The 17,284-nt window shown below is 40.6% G+C and overlaps 1 protein-coding gene across 1 annotated transcript; it reads left to right on the top strand.

Moving 5' to 3' along the window:
• Window positions 1-1,894: 1,894 nt before the first annotated feature.
• Window positions 1,895-17,103, top strand: LOC139445551 (glutathione S-transferase Mu 2-like). Its single transcript, XM_071226695.1, has 7 exons — window positions 1,895-2,030; window positions 7,026-7,101; window positions 8,430-8,494; window positions 10,167-10,248; window positions 11,362-11,462; window positions 12,537-12,632; window positions 15,916-17,103. Exons 1-7 carry the CDS (start codon window positions 1,998-2,000, stop codon window positions 16,108-16,110), a joined length of 648 nt encoding a protein of 215 aa, XP_071082796.1. The 5' UTR covers window positions 1,895-1,997; the 3' UTR covers window positions 16,111-17,103.
• Window positions 17,104-17,284: the final 181 nt, after the last annotated feature.

Below are 17,284 nucleotides of genomic sequence, written 5' to 3' on the forward strand. Positions count from 1 at the left end.
GCGAGGGATCACTGTACTCATAAAACCGCCATCGCAACGTGCACATGTTATACCGGTAAACCGTGTCCCACCTTCCTTGTGCAGGTGCGCTTTGTCAGTGTTGAAATGACATCCGGCTTGTACAGGTAATGGTCTTTTAAAACAAACATTCACTGCACGTATTGTCCGGAGATCCGTTTGCTTCGCCTATATAAAAGTATGAATGAGAAGTACAAATGCATATATTACACTTTATTAATACGGATCCGTTAAGACGGTATATTTGACGCAAGGCTCAGATCCAAGGTAGAGATCGAATAAATACGACTACATCAAAGGCAAAAGTAACTGTACCATGTTTTTATTTCTCAAATGGTGATTATTATTTTCTATAAATCCTATATTTTTAAAGGTTTGATTGAGCTGACGATTGGATCACATTGATCGTTTTCAAGTATAATTTTTTTATTCAGTATTTTCTCAAAAAAATCAAAATCCCTGTTGCGTCAAAAGACGCTTTATGGGGATACGGGTGGCCCTGTCGTCCAAGGCATCGCGATTCGCTTTGCAGAGTTGCTTCCCTTGGGCGTGCCAGAAACCTATGATTGTGGGCTCGAATACCGGTTCGCCCCGATTATGATTCTAGGTTTGTCAGCACCATACCCGTGCTCATGGGTTTCACCGAAGTGGTAAACGTCCGAGACCTGCATCACTTGGGGTTTTCCACCCATAATAGCTGACACGCCGTGATATAACTGGAATATGTGAAGAGGTGTTAAACCCATTTCTCTCACTCAAAAGACGCTTTTTAAAAATTCTGACGCATTCCATCGTTTGTTCACACGAATAGGAACTGTGATAAACAATAAACACACGTGGACAGGATCGCTGGCCGTAGGTTCTTATACGGATAGAGAGGCACGGTTAAAACATGACAGAGATAGGAGTGGCTTTCATATAGAATAAGTGATAGGGAAAACACATATATAATGTATCCACTACAGATATATGTCATTAGTCCTTGAACATCCCTATAAGCTTTGGGAGCATACAAGACAATATACTATTTTTCACAGACATTTACATACAATGTGTGAGAACCCTCTCACGTATAATAGCTGCCAAGTCAATATTAATCATATCAAACAGTTATACGTATGCTAGATCTTAAGAATTATTTTTAATCGGCTATGTATTTGTAATACGATCATTAGAAATATGGTTATTACAATGGCCGTGATAGTGATAAGATATTGCTTAAAACGGCATAAAACCGTACTCATTCACTCTGATTAAAATGATTAAAGAGGTAGCTGAAAGCTGAAATATCAGGGAGTCTTTTTACAGACACATTGATGATGTGGATGGATAGTAATGAATAAATAAATAAATAAATATGCACTCATATATGATAAACTGAAATTATATCAATAAATAGTCCAGAGATGTATGGCATTATTACATAAATGGAATTTTTACTCGAAGAAACGACAAAATAGTTATTCATAAAAACTGCAAATTTCCCTCTCTGGAATATTCTAGGCTGTTCATCATAATATGAGAAAGTGCTTCGTCATTGTGCTTGCAATTCTCGGAATCATCCTTTTCGGAGGAATCGAAACCGATTTCTTGGAACTCGAGGGGTCAGACAGTGCTGTAGTGTGAATTTCACAAACATACAACTACAAACCACGCGCTGTGCCTTGGCTTTTGAATAAAAATATATATCACTGTTAAATCATACACGTTTATGTTGTTTGCATGGCTTATGGAGAGGACAAATGCAGGCTTTTTAGACGAAACATAATAACGGGTCCCGGATAAAAGAGTGACGTAATGACTGTTCCTTCCGTATACATGATGTAACCTTGAACTTGGCAGGGAGAAGCCGGATCATCCGGGCAACTTCCAGAGAGTATAAATACCGGGCGGTAACAGCCATATCTCCTGTCGCTTAACCCGTGGTTGACTTGAGTATTACTGTGCTAGCATTTTTTGTCTCTCGCCAAAACCACATCATGCCTACTCTTGGATACTGGGCTATTCGCGGCGTGAGTATAAAACATTTTTTGTCGATATTGAAGCATAATTGGATTGTGATGCAGGCAGATTCTATTAATATTTTTTTATTTCGTTGTTGAACTTGCCACATGACACAGCATTTCTCTTTATACGCGGGGCTGTCTTGAGTCGAGGTAAGAAACACTGTCATCAGAAATGTTTGCTACACGTGTTGTTAAAAAATCTAATTGGCAGTTCTTTAGTCTAAAAAATAAATGTGGATAAACCAAATATTTCTAAATTTAGAAAAAAATGAACTTCATCAATTAAGAGTTTGAATGTATAAAGAAGGCTTGTCTTTAATTTCATTTTATAGTATAGTATAGTATAGTATAGTATAGTATAGTATAGTATAGTATAGTATAGTATAGTATAGTATAGTATAGTATAGTATAGTATAGTATAAGCGAGGGTCCAGTGGGTTCTAACCTTTAAAGTGAATAGCCTCTGAATAATTGTTAGTCCTAGAAAGTAATCAAGTCATAAACAACCCTTTGTCTGACAAATCAAAATTTCCTTGATGTCAGTGTGTACAGCATAATAAAAATCACACTTCTCTATACATATACATGTAGAGGGTAGTGATAATGTTTCTACATGTAGACAAGGTTGCAGTTAACTTTTTTTGACAGGGGGGGCAAATATTTGTACAAGTATCACTTGTCCCAAACTTGATTCAAATAAAACGGTTTTCTGTAAAATATTTCCTCCTATTCAATCTCAGTATACATCGGTGTAGGATGTAATATTTTACTTCCAGTAGAACCTTGTTCTCTTTCATCCACCAGATAGAAAGAATATGATGTAGTGTTTTTTCAAGGCTGCTCTAGGGAAGGGACTATGAACAGAGCTGTTACTAATATATTGATATGATCCGCCATGTTGCTTTGGTAAACTTAAGAAATTACATTTTATACCCCAAACAAGGAACATTTGTTCAACCATTGGTTGGTAACAGTAGGGCCAATGAAACATAGTACTTGTTGAACAGATATGTATTAATTGTTCACATGGCTACAGACGCTGGTGTATGATAAATGAATTATGAACTGAGATCACATTTCGAAATTGATGCAACGACTTAGTCAACTGATGCAAGTCATTAAAACTTTAAAACACAATTTTGAGACATGTGAATTTTTCAGTTAACGATTACCCAAATCACATAGAGACACCATTAAGGCACCAACTTCTTGCTCATTATTAGACTTCCAGTAATTTTAGCCATACTTATTTATTTGTCCAAAACTTGCAGGTCACCTGGTGTAAGAAAGAAAGAAATATGTCTCCTTGTCAGACATGTAAACATGTTGAATATATCTGATACTTTTCCAAACAACATTTTGTCACCGTCATATAAACGACATACCGGGAATATTGCTGAGCATAGCGTTAAACAACAAAATGACAAATACAATTTTTAAGCTATTTCAAACTTCCCATAACGTCTACAAAAGATATTTCCAGTGGGCAAGGACAGGCTCTTTCTCTACCTGGTTTTATCTTTTCATTTGAAAGAAGTTTGAATTTTCATGAAAAGTTAACCATGGATCAATTCTACCTGAAAAGTTTCCATTCCTACAGATGATGTAAGCCCATTGCCTGTGCCTTGTTTCCCAATACACAGTTTACATAACACAGGGAAATCTTTGTACGAATCGTCTTGATTGGCTTGGTTGCTCAAATGCCCCAAGTGGTCTGTGCATGTTTGTGTTACCTAAGCATTAAGGTGTGTTATATGTACAAATCAATATAGTTTCTTACGAATGTGCCACAAGGCACTCATAAAAATGTTTAGGAGTGCTTGTTGGAATTTACAGGTGAAACAGAAAAGTATTTCAGTGGAAACATTTGTTTGTTCATCATTACCATGTTTTTGTCCAGTTTATGTGTGGGGCTTCATGTCTCACTTGCTTTACATACCCGCGAAGACCTGGGTTAGAATGGGGCTTCATGTCTCACTTGCTTTACATACCCGTGAAGACCCGGGTTAAGAATGGGGCTTCATGTCTCACTTGCTTTACATACCCGCGAAGACCCGGGTTCAGAATGGGGCTTCATGTCTCACTTGCTTTACATACCCGCGAAGACCCGGGTTAGAATGGAGCTTCATGTCTCACTTGCTTTACATACCCGCGAAGACCCGGGTTAGAATGGGGCTTCATGTCTCACTTGCTTTACATACCCGCGAAGACCCGGGTTAGAATGGAGCTTCATGTCTCACTTGCTTTACATACCCGCGAAGACCCGGGTTAGAATGGGGCTTCATGTCTCACTTGCTTTACATACCCGCAAAGACCTGGGTTAGAATGGGACTTCATGTCTCACTTGCTTTACATACACGCAAAGACCCAGGTTAGAATGGGGCTTCAGAAATGCACGCTTGCCCTAAAAGGTGACTAACAGGATCAGGTGGTCAGCCTCTCTGACTTGGTTGACACATGTCATTGTATCCAAATTGTGTGGATCAATGCTCATGATGTCATTCAATGGATTGTCTGGTCCAGACTCGTTTCTTTACAGACCGCCATCATATGGCTGGAATATTGCTGAGAGTGGCGTTAAAGAACAAACAATCAAACAAACCTGTGTGTTTGGTGCGATGGGGAAGTCTATTAGTTAAAGCGTTCGCTCGCTCGATTCCCCACATGGGTACAATGTGTGAATCCCATTTCTGGTGTCCTCCGCCGTGATATTACTGGAATATTGCTAAAAGCAGCGTAGAACCGTACTCACTCACTCATTGTGTTATCATTGGTTATGTTTACATAAGCAGACGTACTGTGAAGTTATTATTGTTGACTTGATGTCATCATTTATGGGTTTAATGTTGACTTCACAGTCCTGTATTTGGTCCACTTTGTCATCCGTTTACTTCAAGTAATGCCTTGCTTGACAATGGTATAAGGATCCATATAAAAAAAAAGAAGTTGTTTAGCCATTGTGTCTACTTTGTCTTGACCATTACCTCGTTGAGTCAGAGAAGCCACTCAAATCTGTTGATTCCCGGGGTAGAGTCACCTCCACCCTTTGGGGATTGTCATCTGCTTCTGGAATCAACCGATTCGATAATTTCTCCATTACAGAATCAAATTCAGTATCTTTGGAGTTATAACCAGAAAACAGGTTCAAACCTTGCTACTGTGCTATGCAGATTTACACAATATGCACACAGGTTTTGTACATGCAAAAACTGTTAAAGTCAAATCTTAAATTCTTTGTAAAACCCTTCAGAGCGGCAGATCCTGGCCTTGGTGTTGCCAGGAATGTAGTGTCAATGCCTCTGTGACAGATTGCATCAACATTACTGTGTGCAGCATACCATTTCTCAACTGATGTATAGAAATACTCGTATAGGCACTGATTAATTCACACGTTCCTTTTGGCATGCAATACAACATTTGAGACACAGATTTACCTAATAACATTAGGATTGATAATGGTAAAATAATTTCATGGTACCTTTTTAGACCAGAGGTGGGGTGAAAATTGGGCTTAACGTCGCGTCCAAGATTGTTGCACTTACATAGCGACGTGCATGTGTAAGCAAGGATAATATCCTACCTAAATATTATCCCGGGGAAAGTTTTACTCTAGAGTATAGTATCCTACCTAAATATTATCCTGGGGGAAGTTTTACTCTAGAGTATAGTATCCTACCTGAGTGTTGGAAATCTGGGATAGGTTATCATGGTTATGTCCAAACATTAAGGGTAATTCATCCCAGTGAAACATAACCTAGTGGAAATAGGAAAGTGTATCCTAGGATCATTTACACTAACTTTAACATGAATCAGTGTATATTATCCCATGACAGACCATGCAGACTTCAATACTAGCAATAGGTTAAAATATTCTAGTGTTATTTATGTTGATACTTGCATTTTCATCATGTTTGGTTGGGGTGTGAGGGGGGGAATTTGGGGGGAAATATATGTTCTGTTGATCTGATTAAATACACTGGTATGGGTTCTGATTCACCATTGTTCACTAGGGAGAATCATCCTGACACGAGAGAATTTCATACCCTGGATAAAAAATAGGGTACTGTAGGATGATATTCACTCTTACACGTGCACGTGTGTGCGTGCGTGCGCGCGCACTTGTACTAGTCCAGACTGATGCCGATTTATAGTGCTAGCTCACTGATTTACCATGATGCCATTTAACAAGAATACCCCACTCAAACACAGTATACTGACTCTGAGCAGACCAGTCCTTGTTTTGGCCCCTTTATGCCAAGCGCCAGACAGGGTAACAACAAGTACCACGTCTTTTGGTTTGACACGGCCGGGGATCGAACCCCGGACCTTCCGCTCTCCTAGGAGACGCTCTACCACAAGACCTGGAGGTGGTCTTCAGACCAGAAGAATGACCATGACAAATGTTTATGATTAAAATAACTAAAGATCCTGTTTTGTTTTTTTCAATTTAGATCCTGTTTTGTTTTTTCAATTTAGATCCTGTTTTGTTTATTTCAATTTTGATCCTGCCAGCAATCTATTTTTTTGTGTTGTATGTGGAAGTTGGAAGTAATGAGATGTTATTTGTGAGATACTCAATTTGATCAAGCCTGATGTGATGATTGGATTATTAAGAGAAGTACTTATAGACATTTTAGACATAAATTGATATTCGTGAATGTAATTTAGGACCCCATGAACTTTCTACCTACAATTTATTGAAGTATCCAGATGTTTTCAATCTATTCAAATTGTTGTCATCATTTCTGTGTGGGGGGGGGCCCCAGGGGTCATGCGTGAGTGCCAGAATCCTATGATTGTGGGTTCAAATCCCAAATTAGACCTGGTTTTAATCCTTGGTTTGTCAGCACCACACCTCTATGATTGGTTTTGATACTTGGTTTGTCAACATCACACCTGGGCGAGTTGGTTTTTATTAAACAGTAGTGAACGTTGCCCGACTACTACTGTTGATGGTGATTATGATGATTATGATGCATATATATTGTTTTTATGTTTCAGTTGGCACAGCCTATTCGTCTGCTGCTGAAATATGCCGGAGAAGATTTCGACGATGTTATGTACGAGCAGGGGGATGGTGAGACACTTTTCATACAATAAATAGCAGGGCCTTGTTAATGTTTCTCTATCACACTGCGATTCATAACGGGATAATGTCATATATCAATATAGGGTCACAATATGTTGCCAACATGACACATTTCTATCTAATTTCCAACTCTAACAATGACATGCTGCACACAAAAAGGGGAAAATATTCAATTAACAGTTGTGATAATCATTTTGTGTTTGTATAAACTGATAGCTTTCATGGCTATTTTTTTATGAAACAAATGTAGAAGCTGCATCCTCATGACATGTGAAGATCCGGGATAGAATAGGTGTTCAGCAACCCATGCTTGCCGTAAAAGGCGACTATGCTTGTCGTAAGTACTAAGAGGCGACTAACTGGATTGGGTGGTCAGACTCACTGACATGGTTGATGCATGGCATCGTACCCCAATTGCGTAGATCGATGCTCATGATGTCGATCACGGGATTGTCTAGTCCAGACTTGTTTATTTACAAACTGCCATCATATAGCTGGAATATTGCTGAGTGCGGCATTAAACAACAAACCAAACCAAACCAAACCAAAACCATTAGGGTACAATGATACACTATGAACCAAGTCACCAAGCATGACCCACCTATTCATTGAATAACCTCCTATAACAGCATAACGTACAAGCTTGATTTGAATTGATGACGCAAGTAATAAACCTTGTATGTTCTACTCTACTGTTGACTGGTAGTGGGAGGATACACCGATGTATTGGTGGATCACGATGTTTTACTTCTCAATACACAAATCGATCACAATCAAACTCTAAGTTAAAGTATCAATTCTTTCCTTAATTGTTTAGTACATGTTACACCAAACACTAATTACTGGGGGAAATGAGCAGTGGAAACGTACATATTTTCATCCATTGCGTCATACTTGTCTCTGCCAACTGTAAATCGTTAGTGTGCCAGGTATTTGGCCATCCTGTCTATGAAAAAGATGGCTTAAGCACCACAGATAAGGGAAACATGCAAGTATCATGATACAGTAAAGTACGGTTATAACGAACTCAAAGGGACTACTAATTTTAGTTCGTTATAACCGTAGTTCGTTATAAGCATATATACAGCATAACTACAGCAAATAGTCGGGACCACAAAGTAAGTTCGTTATATCCGTCAGTTCGTTATAAGCGTGTTCGTTATAACCGAAAATTACTGTATGTATCAAATCGTGAGCAAGGTATCGTGATATACATTGGATCGCCCATTTGGTGTCTTGTCCCAGCCCTACTGTTTACAAAGGTAGATGTTTCAACATTTTGGATGGAGTAAGAAGTATTTGTTGTTTTCCTTCAGCCCCTGATTACAGTCGGGAATGCTGGACCAAAGTGAAGTTCACCCTCGGGCTGCCCATCCCCAATGTGAGTTGATCAGTGTAACAGCTGCATCCTTGCAGCATCCAGAGAAACGAGATGTCCATAGAAACAGCAGCATGTGTCACCATGCTGGGTATTCTAAAGGCAGCTCTAACAATAGGCCTGACTCTTTCAGTTCCATCTTCCTGAATTCTAGAGTTCAACATAGTCCAATCAATATTGCGTAACGAAATCGACATCAGGTTGTTAACAGCTGTATTTAAACTTCAAAGCATGTGTACCGACAACTTGGCATCAACAGAAATTTTTCAAATCTTTTCATGTTTTTAATCAAGATGCACTTGGCAAAGTAAGGCCCGTTTTATTACAATAGAGATCTTGGTTATCAGTTGGATTGTCTTCACTGGGCGACGCCATTTTATATAAAGCAAATGCAAGTGATATGAGAGGTGGACTCTGGGTGGTTAATAGGATGGCCATAGAAGGGACATAACTCATAATAGCCAGTGGTGGCTCTTCATTCAAGCCCAGAAATTCCAGCCTCGTGTGGCAAGGATGGAAACTGGACTTTTACAGTCAGTCAACTCCCTAATGCCTGAGTCAGGCATCCACCAATGCCGGGAAAGATTAGTTTACAATGCCTGAGTCACGCATCCACCGATGCCGGGAAAGATTAGTTTACAATGCCTGAGTCATGCATCCACCGATGCCGGGAAAGATTAGTTTACAATGCCTGAGTCACGCATCCACCGATGCCGGGAAAGATTAGTTTACAATGCCTGAGTCACGCATCCACCGATGCTGGGAAAGATTAGTTTACAATGCCTGAAAAGGCTGAAAATCAGCAAAATTGAGAGATACCTGGGGCACCAGACGATCATCTCCGAGCATTGGCCATGTTTTTGACATCGAGAAGACCCCGGTGGATACATGGGAAGAAAATAATCCCCATCGGTAATGGATCTGTGACACATCTTCCGGCAGCCCACCAGTGACCCTCTAGGCACCTGCCAGACCGTGAGGGAATCGGACAAATTTTGCAGTGTGTGGTATGGTCATCAGAGGATAGCCGAAAGGTCATCTGCCAGGAATCGGTCAATACTGGGGATGTTCCCCTCCAGTGACGGGAGTGTATATAATGGGCTGAATGGGATGAGCAGCATAGAATGTCTTCAGGATGCCTGTCCCTCCACACACTGAGACTGGCCTGGCTCCAAATGCAGTACGCTAGAGCCCAAGCTCCCTTTGCCTTTCCACTCTTCATTTCCGAAAATTTAGACTCCGCATATTTACAAAATCTACTGAAATGTGATACAGTTCTTGCAGCAATTTCGACGGCGAACACAACTATGATCGGCTGGAAAATCTGTGGCACGCCGGGGCATCGGTGATACCAGCCGATGCCTCCACATTGTCTGGCGACTGGTGTATATGTGATTGAGGCATAACCTTGGGAAGATGGATACCATGAGTCAACTCTATGCATTTGACATATTAGATGAACTGAGCGGGCTAGTGCCACTTCCCATCTTTGGGTTGGTGGTTCATATGATACAACTTGTTTTGGGGTGAAAATATTTTGCGTACATTCCAGATTGTGACTAGTTTTGAGACTACTGTGGGCTTATGGACTTAATTGTTCAAGGTGTGACAATATAGTGTTTGGGATTTTGTATTTTACAAACCTTTTTTTATTAAACTGCCATTTTTGTTTCAGCTGCCCTACTATGTGGATGGTAACATTAAGATCACTCAGAGTAATGCGATTCTACGCTACATCGCCAGGAAGCACAACCTCTGTAAGTACATACTGAGTCATGTGTCTGGGAGGGGATGGTAGGTGGTCTCTCGGCCTGGTGGTGTATCAGTGTGTACATGGCCTGGTGGTGTATCAGTGTGTACATGGCCTGGTGGTGTATCTGTGTGTGGCCTGGTGGTGTATCTGTGTGTGGCCTGGTGGTGTATCAGTGTGTACATGGCCTGGTGGTGTATCTGTGTGTGGCCTGGTGGTGTATCTGTGTGTGGCCTGGTGGTGTATCTGTGTGTGGCCTGGTTGTGTATCTGTATGTACATGGCCTGGTGGTGTATCTGTGTGTGGCCTGGTGGTGTATCTATGTATACATGGCCTGGCGGTGTATCTGTGTGTACATGGCCTGGTGGTGTATCTGTGTGTGGCCTGGTGGTGTATCTGTGTGTGGCCTGGTGGTGTATCTGTGTGTGGCCTGGTTGTGTATCTGTATGTACATGGCCTGGTGGTGTATCTGTGTGTACATGGCCTGGTGGTGTATCTGTGTGTGGCCTGGTGGTGTATCTGTGTGTGGCCTGGTGGTGTATCAGTGTGTACATGGCCTGGTGGTGTATCTGTGTGTACATGGCCTGGTGGTGTATCTGTGTGTGGCCTGGTGGTGTATCAGTGTACATGGCCTGGTGGTGTATCTGTGTGTACATGGCCTGGTGGTGTATCTGTGTGTGGCCTGGTGGTGTATCTGTGTGTACATGGCCTGGTGGTGTATCAGTGTGTGGCCTGGTGGTGTATCTGTGTGTACATGGCCTGGTGGTGTATCTGTGTGTACATGGCCTGGTGGTGTATCTGTGTGTACATGGCCTGGTGGTGTATCTGTGTGTGGCCTGGTGGTGTATCTGTGTGTGGCCTGGTGGTGTATCAGTGTGTACATGGCCTGGTGGTGTATCTGTGTGTGGCCTGGTGGTGTATCTGTGTGTGGCCTGGTGGTGTATCAGTGTGTACATGGCCTGGTGGTGTATCTGTGTGTACATGGCCTGGTGGTGTATCTGTGTGTACATGGCCTGGTGGTGTATCTGTGTGTGGCCTGGTGGTGTATCTGTGTGTGGCCTGGTGGTGTATCTGTGTGTACATGGCCTGGTGGTGTATCAGTGTACTTGATGTGTTTCAGTGGGGGAAAAAGAGGAGGAGAAGGTCAAGGTTGATGTGATGCTTGACACTGCCATGGACTTCAGAAATGGAATTGTCGGGCTCTGTTACAGCCCTGAGTTTGTAAGTTTGCTTATCGTTCATTGGTAAGATGCAACAAAGTCACATACCTCACTTCCTATCTTCCACAAATGTAGTTGTTATTGCAACTAGTCTTTAACATCCAGAATATATGCCAAGCGGCACCTCACAGAAAAATACCTTGGTGATTTCCATGTCATTCTTTCACAAAAAGACCTTTATCGAAGACGTCCAACAATATGTTGCCCCTTCAGTAATTGCAGTAAGACAATTTTTGACATAATGAATTATTTAGTCTGTCGCCAGCTGGATACAATCCACAACCTGTAGGCATGTGCATAAGTTATTGAGGTAAATTAAACTTTGCTCTGGTTGTCCTGTAGGGCAGGGACGAGTCCAAATTCACTACCCAGGTACCTGACCACCTTTTACCTGACCCTACCCGGGTACCCACTGCAGGCCTCAAGAGCTGGGAACAAAATGTCTGATTGGGAATTGTTTTACCGAAGCCCTGGCCAAAATTATTTAGATACATGTATCAAACAATCAGATGATGCGTTCACTGAAGTTGACTGAAGCTTAACCTTTACTCAAACATATACAAGTCAAAAGGAATGTGTGAATCATTAGAAAGAAATGCGAAAATTAGCGACTTGTAATGTAACCGCTGACCTATAGTGAGTTTTTGTCAATAAACAATATATCATGGGGACTTGCCACGGGTCTGGGTTGTTCTGACCCACCCGACCAGCTTGAAAGCTTGGTGTTGTCAGGCTCACTGGCTTGGTTAATGTGTGTCAACTTATCTCAATTATACAGATCAATGCTCACTATCAGTCACTGGATTGCCTGGTCCAGACTCGATTATTTACAGACTGCTGGCATATTGCTTGAATATCTAAACAACAAACAAACAAAAATCGGTCTGTACCTGCAACCAATGCATCATATTTTGATTCTATGCTATGGCGACGAGCAGCCTTAACCCATTCACCACTGTCGCCTTTTTGAGTCTGGCTGCAAATACACAAACTTGATATAGCGCTCCTGGCAAATAGGTCATCAGCACCCCTGTCTTGATGTAGAAATGGTAAACACCAAATTTTGTGTATTCAGGAGAAGAAGAAGGCTGCCTACTTCGAGGCACTCCCTGCTAAGCTGGAGATGTTCAAGACTTTCCTTGGGAACCAACAGTTCTTTGCTGGCAGCAAGGTGAGTGAACATGCCAAAAACATACTGGCCTGCACCAACATGTTTTTAACATGTATCGTCAGGAAGAAAACAGATGCTCTCAAATATTTCTTTTTTTTTACATTAGTGCAACCTTTTTTGTTCGATAATGTGAAAACAATGTACAACATATTATTTTGGGAATTTGTGTGAGCTATAGGTAATACTGAATTACCGTATTCAACCCATTAAGCGCCCCTCCCCCAATAAGCGCCCACCCCTCACTGTTCAGAAAATTTATATAGAATTTTGTAATTATTTTGTTTTAAATGAAAATCGTCCGGGAACCAAGGTTTCCGGATATTTGAAGTCCGTATAAGCGGGGCATGACTGCATTCTGTTTATTTTAGATATTTGTGACTTTGAATATTATGCACAGAAAAAAATTACACCGTACCCCTTCAGCAAAGTCCGGCAAACGAACGGGTGATGAGAAACTTCGTCAGTACAAATTCGAAATTTGAGATAAAAAAAATCACCAGACATGTTGATTTACTGTTTAAAGGGGAAGTGTACACGCAAAAATCACTTTCTTTCTTTTTCTAAACAAAACGCAATTTTAGAATTAGTTGAAAATATACACTCATTTTTTTTCACAGTGAAAGTAGGAAGCTCACAATAGTGTGAAAGTGATATGCCGTTATGAGGCCTTCGTTTTACGAGCGAAATAGGCCTGAGTTATCCCCCTTAGATTATGACGTAATTGGTGCCAATTCAACTGTCCCTGTCTATTCTCAACGCAAAAGATATCAAGGACCAGTTTGCGGTAAAACAACATGGTCTACGACACACTCCGGCGCAGTGGTGACTCAGCATAACACAATTCTGGCTGGCATCTGAGATGCTAGAATCACAAAACTGTACCTACACCACGTGAAGCGGCTCTAACAAAGCATGATGACGTCATAATGTTTATCAATTGGCACCAATGACGTCATATTGCAAGGGGCATAAGCCATGGTGTTTTTGTTATGGAAATAGAACACTTGGTAAATGTGAAAAATATAAATCGTTTTAGTACAATAAATATGTTAATTAAATATGATGTTTTTATATTTTTGTCTATGACACTTCTATGTTAACACTTTTAATGTGGAAAAAGTACAAGAAAAAATGGTTCATTTCCGTGTGAACTTGCCCTTTAAATTGTATTTTTTGTTCAGCTAGGCATTGTTTTATATCCAAGGATTAAGATTACCTTGTGCATTTTCTCGTAAACTAAGCCGGACACAGCAATCAGCTGTACATATGTTTTCTTGGAATCTACAGGTGATTCGGTCAAGACACACCCAATGATATAACTTTACAGGATTTTAAATGCAAGGATCGGCAAAAGTTGTATCTGAAACTATTTTTTTATCAGGAATAATATATTCCAATCTCTTGTTAATTTAGATGCAGCTTTTACTAAACATATTTAAAATAATAATAACCCTATTGCCGGGTACTATTTTTTACATGGAACCAGTCTGACCAGTAACCGTCGATGCTCCTGTGCACGTGATCGCGAGAACTACGTTTTGACATAGAATCGTCCAACAAAATGACTTTTAACGAATCAAAGTTTGGCATTTATGATATATGTATCCATTCTCTGTCAACTTAAGTTCGTTTCAAGGTGTCAATAGCGGTAATCTGACCATGGTTGCTGTTAATAACGGTGAGTTGTGCGATCTTCCGATCGCTTCACACACAATTTCGCCGAAATTAATTAAAACAATATTAAAAGGAATTTTGAATAAAATTAATGAAGTTACAAACAAAAGTCCAGATATACAAAGAACACTTTTTTATAGCCAGACAGTGTAATAACATGAATAATTTGCGAACTTCAGTATGGATTTGTTGACATGGTATTTCCGGTGTTACCTGCTTACAGTAATGTCTTTCCATGGGGGAAAAAACATCAAAACTCATTAATTCGTGTATAATGCGCACCCCCTACACAGCTGTGTTTTTGGGAGAAAAAAAGTGCGCACTATTCTCAAGAAAATACGGTACGGCTTACTGATGAATTTACGTTAATTTGACTCTGAATTGGCCCCAATAAGCACCCACCCTTTCTGTCTTTTTTTAAGCGCCCTGGGCGCTTAATGGGTTGAATATGGTAGTTATTTTTCAATCTCATCTAAATCAGACCTTAGTTCTAAACAAAGATCTGAAGACATCCCATTAGGGGTCACGTCATAACTACCTTTCATCCGACCAATCAGAGCGTCGCTTACCAGATCACAAAAGTGACAGTCGGAATGTGATTTCTAATCATACAACCTCGAAAACTTTAACACTGGGTATTCTGATCGAAGACTGAATCCATACATCTAGACCCTATTAGCCATTCAAGAATGTTCTTTTGTTTAGGTTTCAAATTTGTAATCGAGAATTTGTCAAAACATGTTGCGAAGCGTAGTCGCCAATTTGAAATTAGTGCCGTAAAGCACGAGAAAGCTGCCTTCGGATTGGTCATTCCATTGGTCAATCAAAGTTCACGCAAGGTCGGTCTGACGTGACCCCTAATGGGATGTCCTCAGATCTTTGTTTAGCGGTAGCGAGAACTAAGATCTGATTTTGATGAGATTGGTTATTTTTGGGTAAATATTTGTCAAAGAATTTTTCTGCCTACGTATGATACTGACACAAGAATAATCTACTGGGTTCTTGTGACCAGATTTTGCTGTTACAAGTTCAGTAGTGTTTTCTACAACTAAGAGTAAGCATGGCATCAACTGTGATACTGCTTCTTATTGCATTAATCATAATCTGTAGACCGCCTCCGTGGTCTAGTGGTAGAGCGTCCACCCGGAGAGCGGAAGGTCCGGGGTTCGATCCCCGGGCGCGTCATTCCAAGAGATGTTAAAAAATGGTACTTGCTGTTACCCTGTCTGGCGCTTGGCATTAAGGGTTAGCAAGGACTGGTCGGCTCGGAGTCCGTATACTGTGTCTGAGTGGGGTATTCATGTTACACTGTGGCATGGTATCTCAGTGAGCTAGGACTATAAATCGGCATCAGTCCGGACTAGTACAAGCAGCCACACAAACACACACACATGTACATGCACGTCGCTATATAAGTGAAATAATCTTGGACGCAACGTTAAACCCAATTTCACCTCACCATAATTTGTACTGGTATTGTTTGCTATTATTGTTTTTTGGGTTTGCAAACACATTTCTAGTAAAAGTCTGAACTAATGTATTTAAAAAATGATGGGGGAGACATCTGTTTTTATGAGTAAAACACCATTTTCGTGTTTATTTATGGCAGGTGACAGTGTGTGACTTTCCAATCTATGAACTCCTGGACCAGACGAGAATAATGCAGCCTGGCAGCCTAGATGCATTCCCCACACTGTTAGCCTTCATGGGCCGCATCGAGGCTCTGCCCGCCATCAAGGCCTTCATGAGCAGTGCCAAGTTCATCAAGAGACCCATCAACAACAAGAGTGCCCTGTTCAAGTGAACACCGCTGTTAATGTTGTTATATGTTGTTCATGTAGAAACCCGGTGAATCATGTCTGGGCGCTGTTATCTCGGAATCATTCATATCTGTCCATCCCCAAGGTTTGAACTTTACGCAAGTAGGCTATCAATACAGTTAAATATCAGGACATAGTCATTATGTTTGTGGCAGTTATGTAAGGATATTATCTCTGAACTTGTGTTAATATTTGAAAGATTCTTTCGGCTTTGGAAAAGGCAGGACATATTGTTTGGGTTAGTTTATTACACATTATCTGAAGGAAATTGCTATCAGGCTGGAAACCTGTCCAACTTCAAACCAGGCAGTTATTGCTAGTCAGCATTATGTGGAAGCATACTCATGTACTGAATATATTTGCATCAAGCTTTTTTCCCGGTGTTACCATTATTACTGATGTATCAATGCAAGTTTGATATGTGTTCGGGGGGTATTTTGTAGAACATTAGTAGAAGTGTTAATTTAGGAAATATGGTGCTGTGCCAAGGTGGTTGTATTGTGACAATCTGGCAACGAAAAACCAAAAACTGATTTCCTGTTGGCCGTGTGATCCTGTAGAGGTACAACATGGCAGCCGCTGGCAAGCATCAGCAAGCATCTGATCACATTCCATGGCTTCTGTCTTAGACAGGCTGCAGTCCATTATTTAGTGTTCATTTGTTATCTGAGGTTCATTTAAGTATTGTTTACTGAATTGTTTTATTCATTGTTGTATACAGTGCACACTGATCCAGTGACTGGGGTATAATAAGATCTGTCATGGTCTTAGCGCATTTGAGCAGTTATACGTGCCATATACAAATTCATTAAATGTTATTGTCACATTCTCCACAAACTAATGTTTGTAAAAGTTAATAGTTTTCTTTACACAGTTTTTTCCTACTCAGCCATGGTTTTATCTTACTTTGTTTTTTTGTTCGCAATGGTGCAATTTGATTGATTTTAATTTAAACATCAAGAAGTAAATAGAGGGAAAAAATTGGAGGCACTTTTTTATGTGTTTTTGATGTTGCATCCCTCAGCTGTGCCAAACAGACCCGGGCCATGGGTTAGAATCCAGAATTCAACCCATTTTGCACCAATTCGTTAAGTAAATAGCTGTTTGCTGTTTGTTTTCCTAATCAAGCGAGGCATACGTATCCTGTTTTGTTTGTGA

The sequence above is a fragment of the Haliotis cracherodii genome, unplaced genomic scaffold (assembly GCF_022045235.1).
Source record: "Haliotis cracherodii isolate W230 unplaced genomic scaffold, xgHalCrac1.p SCAF_6, whole genome shotgun sequence".
NCBI classification, from domain to species: domain Eukaryota; kingdom Metazoa; phylum Mollusca; class Gastropoda; order Lepetellida; family Haliotidae; genus Haliotis; species Haliotis cracherodii.

Excerpts from the sequence above, each read along its gene's own strand:
- LOC139445551 (XM_071226695.1), top strand. The coding sequence starts at position 1,998 with ATGCCTACTCTTGGATACTGGGCTATTCGCGGC. Across the intron at positions 7,102-8,429 it reads TATGTACGAGCAGGGGGATG|CCCCTGATTACAGTCGGGAA; the intron begins GTGAGACACTTT and ends GTTTTCCTTCAG. Across the intron at positions 12,633-15,915 it reads AGTTCTTTGCTGGCAGCAAG|GTGACAGTGTGTGACTTTCC; the intron begins GTGAGTGAACAT and ends TATTTATGGCAG.